The following is a 9438-nucleotide window of genomic DNA, read 5'->3' as shown; positions in this document are numbered from 1 at the left end:
CTGCAGGTTTGTCTGAATGCAACAAAACAGCCAGAAAAACAGAGAAGGAAAGGAAGACAGAGCGAGATCTTCTTAGAAAGACTGAAGCATCCGCTTTCTGTCTCGCTTTCTGTTTCTTCATTTCTCTTTGTAATATCATTTCCTCGCTAGTCTTGCTTTTATGACTCTGCCCAACCAATTCAATCACACAAGCACACAGCGAGACACACTGTTCTCCACTCAGAAGCTGAGTTGGGAGTTGGGAGCAAAAGGCAGGAGACAGACAAGATAAAAGCCGTTTCCTGATTCTTCAGCTCTCAGCTTCTCTGCTGTCAGGCACAAGACAGCCAGTCAAGATGGAGAATTTCCTGCTAGATGTATCCCTGCACAGCTGCTGTCGCTAACAGGCAGACAGGCAGAGAAGGAGAAGGAGAAGAAGAAGAAGACAGATGGACAGATTCAGCAGCAAACTGTGAGGAGGAGTAAGGAGTAAAAGATGATTTTACAATGATACTGCAGAACCTCACTTTCTGAGCTACTTTTTAGATTGATAAAGAAATATACAGCAAACATACGATCAAACGTCCTGGGGAGTTGGAGAGTTTGTTTCTGAGTCAGCTGGCTGGAGGTGTGCTGTATATAAACGCAAAAACTCAAATTCAGAACTGACACATTTTAACATGTGCTTCTGCCAAGACAGGAAGTTTAAAGACCTAGCCTCAAGCTTGTTGTCTTGCACTCTCTTTGTTTTTTTGTGTAGCATAAAATTGCCTTGAGTTCTCCAAACAGATATACATTTACAGTCATACCTGTCAAGTCTCTCTTTTTGGCTGCGAAAGTATCGTATTTTACCCCAGTTTCCCGTCGTCCTCCTGTATCACTATATGCCCGTAAATTTCTTGTATAATAATATAGCAATTAAAAAAGAACAAAAACATTTTTGTGCCTCTCCAAATCTGTCACTAGCCTCGTGAGAACTACCACTCAGGCTGCTTCGGGTGCTGACAGCAGGAACATATCAGGTGTTGTGCCAAAATGTGATGGTCTGCTCTCCCATGTAGGAGCGCATCGCGGGATCAGACTCGGCCTGAGTCAGTGTCTTGTTGAGAGGTTTTCTTTCTCTGTCTAGTTCTTTTAGTGAAATTATGTGAATACCAGTAGCATGTATATTTTGCGCCCAATGTTGCCACCACGATTTGTCTCGTTTACCCAAATGGCTTTGTTTCATTCAAAGGGATCGTATGTTACTGTTATAATTGAATTCAATAAGTGTCACACTGGAAAACTGCCCGAGAAATGCTAAAAATAGTTGCTTTTTATCAGCCAAAAAGTGATTTATGCCTATTCCCTGCCCAACAAAATGCAATTTCTGCATGAAATGACACTCAAAGGGATTATATCATATAAATATGATCTATATAAAAATGTGCTCCAAATCTCTTTTGTGTTTTCATTTAATCTCCATCATAGAAATTTCATAGAAATGTTCACAGCATTTCAATGCCAGCAAAGGTGGGCCGACCAGATTCTGAGCACATCATTGTAGCATGTAAGTGGAGGACAGATAGAGAATTTAGTCTTGTTGTAAACCTGTCCTATAATGCTACACATACTGGATCAAGGTTGGGTTGGAGGGTCGGCTTGAATCGGGCGTCGGAAAATTTTTCTTATTTTGAAACCCAAAACTTGACACGTTTGCAGAACATAGTGGTGTTGTGATGAGGCTTGTCGATACTGTTAAAATAATGTTGACATGCTTGACCTCTAAAGTTTCTCTTTCAAAGGCATTTTCATTTTTATTTAATACACTAAGGGCTTCGAATAAAGTATTTTAGTGATTCAAGTTGATATAGTGTCTTCTTTCTAGAGTTTTTTTACATCATGTTATGTGACTCCCTCATCAAAAACATACCTGGAGTGTTGCCTCGATTTGTTCTTGCAGGTTTTAGAAAACCTTTAATAGAGGAGCCATGTTGTAACGACTTTTTGAAGCCTGAGATTCAGAAAGACCAGGAGATTTTAAAGAGATAGACGCCCAATTTCAAGGCGTTAAATTACAAAGGTACATTTTCTTTAAATCATCTTTGATATATATAGCACAATGAAGTAACATAGTAACATAGTTATTTGATTGTGCTATGAAATGGTACTCTGTGCCATTTCATAGCACATTTAGTGATTGAAGTGAAGTCACATACTTGAAATATACATTGCATTTTGTACAGTGGGTATGTATTGGGAATAAGGATGTAAAATGCATCCTGCATCAGGATGGGGTGCCTCTTCTCTGTTCTTAATCATCTTGAAATAAAAGTTTAATGCACTAAACATAGAACATGAGAACCACCGGTGATTAAATAATTAAAGAGGGTAAATACTTTAAGTAATTCAGGACTGTCAGTACATCTATTTGTGATTCTTCTCTCATTGTACACTGTGGGAGGACATTTAGAGAGACTGCTGAGGGTTTTTTCAACTGTGTGTGTTTAATTTTCTCATGTGTCACTAAGAGTTTTTGAGTCCATCTAATCAAATTCAAAAAATCTAATTTTATTTGCATAGCACATTTTAGCAGCAAAGCATTTCAAAGTGCTTCACATCATAACAAACATAAAGTCATGCAACATAGAATCAACAATCAAAACATTTCATTAAGTCAAGTGCCATCTTGATTAATCAATTTGTGATTGATTACATTTCAAATACCACTCTAAACAGGTGAGTTTTTAGTCGAGATTTAAAGGAAGTCAGTGTTTCAGCTGTTTTACAGTTTTCTGGAAGTTTGTTCTTGATTTGTGGTGCATATGCAGAGTGTGTGCAAAGCAGTAATCACAGCAACAGGTTGCTACTTTGAAGAAACTACAGTATCAGGAGTATTTTCAGTTGTTTTACACTTTTTTGTTTAGTACATATTCCCACATGTCTTAATTCATAGTTTTGTGCCTTCAATGTGAATCTACAATGTCAATAGTCATAAAAATAAAGGAAACTCATTGAATGAAAAGGTGTGTCCAAACTTTTGGTCTGAACTGTATATACTTTGGTATTTTTCAAATATACTTAAATTGTGTCAGTACATTTTAAGCATACTAAGTATTAAGTGTACTACCTGTAAATATATATGAACTATTCTAAAATTATGCTTGTACCAATTTTGACATTATAAATTTAAACATACTTAATTAATCCTAAGTGAACTTGCAGTATACACATGATAAGTCTGACTTAAACTATGATCAAGTATGTTAAAATTTAACATCGTATATTAATTTTTCACCAGGGTTATCATCACAGCCTGAAGAAGCTTTTCTGTCCAAATGAGCAACAGATTAGGTTTCTCTTCCAATCAGCAAATGTATAATATTACGGCTCAGTGACCTTCTAAGAGTCACATGACCTGTTTTGCTGGTTATGGATGCGACTTTGTGTTCCTCATAATGTGAAGGAACACCACTTCCTCCATGTAATGTTCACTTTGTTCTTTCTTGTCCTTTCTGACTTTCTTTCTTAAATATTTCTCAATGCTGAACATATGTAGAACTGAAAAAAAAAAATCCCAAATTATATGTACCCTTTATATTTTGACATGGACTATTTTGGTAATTAATTGGATAAAATGTTTTGATACGGTGAGTTTATTATTTTAATTTAAAATGAACTGACAGCCGATGGGAAAAGATGTGGACCTGTTCAAAAACTAAAATCAGGAATGAACAAAACGTCTGGATTGCTTTTCACTATATCAATCAGACATAGTGGAGATATCTCCTGTAAAAACACATTTTCAAAATACAGTTTGCCTCTTCAGACACTCTGAGCCCGAGCTGTTAAACGTGAAGAATATTGTTCCATAAGTCAACATAGCCTTTTATCCTCACACACACTTGGTCTTTCTGTCTCGCGTGCCTCTGTATGCCTCTAACCATGGACAGTTCCTGTTTGCCTCTAGGATGTGGACCCTTGTTATCTCTCTGTTTGTGTGAAATGTGAGTGTGTGTGAATCTATTCCATTCCCACAGGGACTGGTGTGCAAGTTTGGCCGTCTCTGCCTCCTATTGTTATGCCAGCTTTGTGCCTTTGAGCAGCTGTGAATGTGTGTTTCTGCCCACGAAAATGCCCATGTGTGTGTCTGTATGTGACCATGCATGTGTGTGCGGTAGTGTGCATTTGTGTGCAGTGATTGTGTGTTGCTTCTCCTTGCCAAGACCTAGCTTCTCTCGGTGCCTGTCCATTGTGTCCAGCACTGTGTTCAGTGGCCCTGGGCATTTGGCCACAGCTGAGAACAATGCAGAATAGACAATAGTCAGACAATGGCACGGATACTCTATGGTCCAATGGGATCAGGCACCTACCTTGTACTTAAAGCATTAGGCGTCTGAGTGCACATGACCATTTTTTCCTCACATACCACGTCTCTAAACCATAATTATCATGCTGTCTTTTACTGCTATGACGCTCATCAGGTGAATGTCTGTGTGGGGGCTAACACTGTAGGATGAGTCTCATGCTGAGTGCCCTCGCTTCCCGTCCAATGACCCCGTCGCCCAGCAGAAGCCAACAGGCAGCCTGACATCCTGTGTCGAAAATCTATTAGTCATTCCTTCTCAGGCGTTCCATTCATCTTGCTGTCTATCTGTGCCATCAGTGGTTTTGGTTCGGATCCAAATCAATCCTGGACTGACACTGACCTGAATCATTCATCTCTCCCCACTGTCTCTTTCTATCTTTATGTGTCTCTAACAGTAGGAGTATGTAGCCAGCTGCCAGCTAGCATCAGTCATCTTGTCAGGGCCTGGCTCGGAGGTGACTGTTGGCTTTGAGGGCAAGACTTTCTCTTCAGCTCTGTCCCTAAGCAGCCTTGATGCTCTGCTGGCATTTAGCTGCGCTGCCACCGGATTTCTGATGCCAAATTTTAGGCTCTGCATGCAGAAGTAGTTCAACGTGTCGAATTTGAGAAAAGTCGTTCCTTGCTTCTCCAATGAGGACATTTGTGATTGTTTAGCAAATAAGGAAACTGTTGACTTTGGCTTTTCTTAGTGTTTTTTTTTCTTTTCAATGTAAAAAGAAACCAACTTGGATCACTTCACTAACCCAGTTCTGGGTCAAATATTGAAGTGGGAGAACTATTACCCCCTCAGAGACAAAACAGACAATCCCTCCTGGGACAAGATTTTCAAATTAATAGCAAAAATTACTTTAATTTCAAAAGAGGACTGACAAAGCGATTTAACTTCTCAATATTTTTTTAGATTACAAAGATGCTTTATCCTATTAACACAGGTTTCTCCTGAGGACTCATAAACGACAGAAACAAAAGTGTGCAAGCATCAAATTTGCAAAAACAAAACACTAATGATTTTATTGCTATTTCAACATGATTTCTATGTAAAGACTGACTTAACAGAATACTGTTTTAGTTTAAGTAATTATTTGCTTGTTTTCTTGCGTAGCCCTCAGTTATTTAAAGAAACCTCCTCTGTCTTTAATCATCTCCTGATGATTAAACACCTCATGTTGTTGAAACTTATAACAATATGGTTAAATTGATTTCTTCAATTAGTTGTTCATGCTAGTTGATGTTTTTTTTTTTTTTTATCCATTTGTATTATACGGAAGAGGATTAGGGCCACTGGAAAAAAAAAAAAATGTCCGAAAATTTTTTTTCAGTGGTTCAGAAAAGGTTAAAAAAGAAGAAAAAAATTTTTTGTGGCCCAGAAAAAAAAAAAAAAAAATTGTGCCGCAGAAAAAAAAAATCTGACAGAAAAAAAAAATTGTGGGCCAGAAAAAAAAAAAAAAAAAAAAAAAAAAAAAAAATCAGTGACAGAAAAAAAAAAAAAATTGTGGGCCAGAAAAAAAAAAATAAAATTTGTGGGCCAGAAAAAAAAAAAAAAAAAAAAAAAAAAATCAGAATTCGGACTGATGGGCGCCAGCAGCAGCCACACAGACGCAGGTTGAGTTACGGCGGACAGCCAATGTTCTGGAGAAAATGTCTGATTTAAGCGACTTTTTACGTGCCAGAGAGTACCAGAAGCGTCCATTGCACTAATGGAAGAACAAAAGGTGAGTAAATCAAATGGGATAGTTCAGTGTCTAAAGCCGAACGGTTATAGCTAGCTGTTAGCATGTTTGTTAGCATACGCGGTTAAAGGAATAAGCTGATTTACAATGTTAAATCACACGGATGAATATAGGATATAACAGCTGTTAATTGCTGGAATTGTCTCTAAAGTGTTTGGGATGTTTATTTTATTGTTCTGTTTGAATGTTTTACAATTAAACTAAGGTTAGCTGTATATGTCAGCCACCTTCTAAATAAGATGTCTGCTGTGTTAAACTGCAACTTTTAGTTCAGTAGAGGACAGAAACTATAGTACAAAGTGACAAACGTTTATAAACACAGCTAATCAATCCAGTCCTTCCTCTTTTTCAGTAAAATAGAGGACTGAACATTTACTGCTGCTATTATTGTCATTCTCCCCAAACAGTAAATGGCTTTAAGCAGAAACGTAAGGATACAATCTTAAATGTAACTTTGACGTTGATTTGCAGACTAAGTAATTGTCCTTTCTCATCTTTTTCTGTGCAGATTGACTGTGATGCCGCAGCAAAGCTGAAAAATCACGGCGATGGATTTGCTGTTTTAAACTTCTACTAAATCAACAAACTGTCCAAGAGGAAAAAAGGCCTTCTGTTTAAGACTGTTCCCTTCTTAAAGTGAAAGAAGCTCGAAAATGTCAGATTTGGATGATATCATTAGGCTTTACTTCAGACTCTCTTTAAATAACAAAGAAATCCTTCAAATTTTAGCGCACAGTCATCATACTATATTAAGTAATCGAACTCTAAAAAGAATTTGCAGAAGACTTGGGCTGTTTCGAAGAAAGAATCAGTCCGACCTTGAAGAAGTGCTAGCCTTTGTCCAACAACAAATAATGACTAATGGACAAATGCAAGGTTATCGGTGGCTACATCTTCGTGCGATTCAACATGGATTTGTGGTGTCACAAGACACTGTGAGACAATTAATCAAATTGTTTGACCCAGAAGGTGTGGAACTGAGACGAGCACGACGGTTGAGAAGACGTCAGTACAATTGCAGAGGACCAAATGCGCTCTGGCATATGGATGGCTACGATAAACTAAAACCTTATGGCATTGCTATCAGTGGCTGTATAGATGGTTTTAGCCGGCATGTTTTATGGATGGAGGCTTATACCACGAACAATGACCCAAAACTGATTGCAAGTTATTTTTTGAAAACCGTTTCATGTGTCAAAGGATGTCCTGAAAGGATACGTGCCGACAGAGGCACAGAAAACATTTGTGTTGAACAAATGCAAATATTTCTGAGGCGAAACCACACAGACAGTTTTGCAGGGGACAAAAGTTTCCTTTACGGAAGAAGTACATCCAACCAGCGCATTGAAGGATGGTGGTCCACCCTCCGTAAACAGAGCGCACAGTTTTGGATGAACTTATTTCAAACCTTTCTGGATGATGGTCACTTTACAGGAGATTTTTTGGATAAAAGCCTTATCCAATTCTGCTTTCTTAATCTTATTCAGGTAAAAAGTATATACTGGTACACTGCAATGTTTTTTTTTTTCAAAAAAGGTATTAAAAGCATATCTTCTGGTATGTTTACTAAAAATAAAAATGGTTTAAATTACTTGGGAATGTGTTCCCCTAAACTCCTTTGGTGTAGTTTTAAAAATAAGTTCTATCCGTAAATTACTAAGTTTTACCATACGTTGGGGAATCATTTTATGTGCAGAATAAAATGTTTTGGAATTGCAATTTTGTTCTTGCTGCTTGGTTTTGATTAGAGGTCACTTTCTATGTATGCTGAGATTAATATATGCCTCATCTTTAGCAAAAGCTACAGTTACAATTTTAGTTTTAAACATGGTTTGTTTTTATGCAGGATGACCTTGATGATGTTGTGAACACATGGAACTCACACAAAATCCGGGCAAGTGGAGGTGCAGTATCGGGCCGACCTGTGGTGATGTACTCATTTCCGAGCTGCACAAAGCTGAGGATAGACTGAAACCTGTTTCTCTGGATGAGGTCACTGTGTGTATGGAAGAGTGTACACCAAAAGGTCCATATCCCTGTGATGAAACAGTCTTTGAACTTTGTTGTCTGCTTATGGTAGAACACAACTTGGAGGCCCAAGAGATCCACTTATTGCTGCTGATTTGTATATAAGGTTAAGAGAAGAAATTCTTCAAAGTATTTAGCAACTTTCAGTGTGCATAAAGATCATTTAAAAAGTGTTGCTATTTATCTCCATCATGCCATTGGATAGTGTTTGCAATGTGATAGGTGCCCTCTAAACAGGGCTCCCTGCTCTACATCTAATTAAAGAATGAAAAGTATGCAAGCAAACAGAACCTTTTTGACGTCATTTTACCAGAACATGAAAGTTTATTGCTGTCATTATTTATTTGTAGAGTTCTGATGACCTGACATTAATGTACAAGCTGTTACTGTTCTGATAAAAATTAAAATTGCAGGTTGTTTGACATGATTTCCTAACCCATAGTTTGTTTCGCTTTCAGTCATTTGAAGGAACAATGCTGATGCAAAGTTATTCAATGATAATCAGTTATGAGCCAAATGTCAGTCCTTTTAAACGGGTATGCATTGTGATTCATATATATCTTTTTGTTTAAAACAAAATGCTGTTCTGTTAAAGATATTGTAAGTGTATGGTTGAGATGTGAACTAAATGGCAGAAGAGCAAAAAGGATGTCATAAATTGAACACATGGAAAACAATTGTCTGTGAAATAAAAATGAACTTCAATGTTTTGTTTACCAAGTCTTTTCATAATACAATTGATGTCAAATATTTAGGAACAGTTGAAAAAAGTCATTTGTTTTTATCACTATCTGAAGTTAGATAAGACAGTGGTCAGACAGGAAAGGGAGCAATAAGAGAGGAAACTGTGATACTAAGGTCATCAGGCCATGACTCGGAACGTCTGATGTCCACATTCAGGACTGCGGTCTCCACACAGGACTTTTGCTTTTCCACCACAGCACCCCAACTGTTGTTTTAAATGTGTTAAAATTAACAAAATTGTATTTGCTAAATTCCAAAAAAACATAACATTTCTTAGTTTTTATAACTATCTTCAAATTCAACAATTTCAATACTTTTGGTTATTAGACCTTTTCAAATAAAAGCCAAGCTTAGCTAACATATTGAAAACCATAACAGAAAAGTATTTGGTAAAGTAACATTTTATTAGCAAAATATAACAAATAACATTTCTTTTGCTAATCCAAAAAAAACATGGTCATTAGAATGACCTAACTTTTAAAACAAACTTTCAGATTGAATATAACCTTGTATACAGCCGTAAATTAGTATAAAACATTAAAGCTTTTGTTATCAAAAACAACATCATCTCAGATGCACAGATGGAATAAGTGCTAATTGATAAAATAC

General features: G+C 37.1%; 1 protein-coding gene across 1 annotated transcript; it reads left to right on the top strand.

Annotated features, from left to right (window-relative positions):
* The first annotated feature begins 6257 nt into the window (after positions 1-6257).
* On the top strand, positions 6258-8029 carry LOC129371492 (uncharacterized). Its single transcript, XM_055048094.1, has 2 exons — positions 6258-7544; positions 7904-8029. Exons 1-2 carry the CDS (start codon positions 6711-6713, stop codon positions 8027-8029), a joined length of 960 nt encoding a protein of 319 aa, XP_054904069.1. The 5' UTR covers positions 6258-6710.
* The last annotated feature ends 1409 nt before the right edge of the window (positions 8030-9438 follow it).

The sequence above is a fragment of the Poeciliopsis prolifica genome, unplaced genomic scaffold (genome assembly GCF_027474105.1).
Source record: "Poeciliopsis prolifica strain line A6 unplaced genomic scaffold, Auburn_PproV2 SCAFFOLD026, whole genome shotgun sequence".
Lineage (NCBI taxonomy): Eukaryota > Metazoa > Chordata > Actinopteri > Cyprinodontiformes > Poeciliidae > Poeciliopsis > Poeciliopsis prolifica.
The sequence above is the reverse complement of the archived record's forward strand: the minus strand, read 5'-3'. Positions and strand labels throughout refer to the sequence as shown.

What these genes read in the sequence shown, in the direction of transcription:
- LOC129371492 (XM_055048094.1), top strand. Translation starts at nt 6,711, where the DNA reads ATGTCAGATTTGGATGATATCATTAGGCTTTACTTCAGACTCTCTTTA. An exon ending in GCTTTCTTAATCTTATTCAG is followed by an intron (nt 7,545 to 7,903) that starts GTAAAAAGTATA and finishes GTTTTTATGCAG; the next exon opens with GATGACCTTGATGATGTTGT.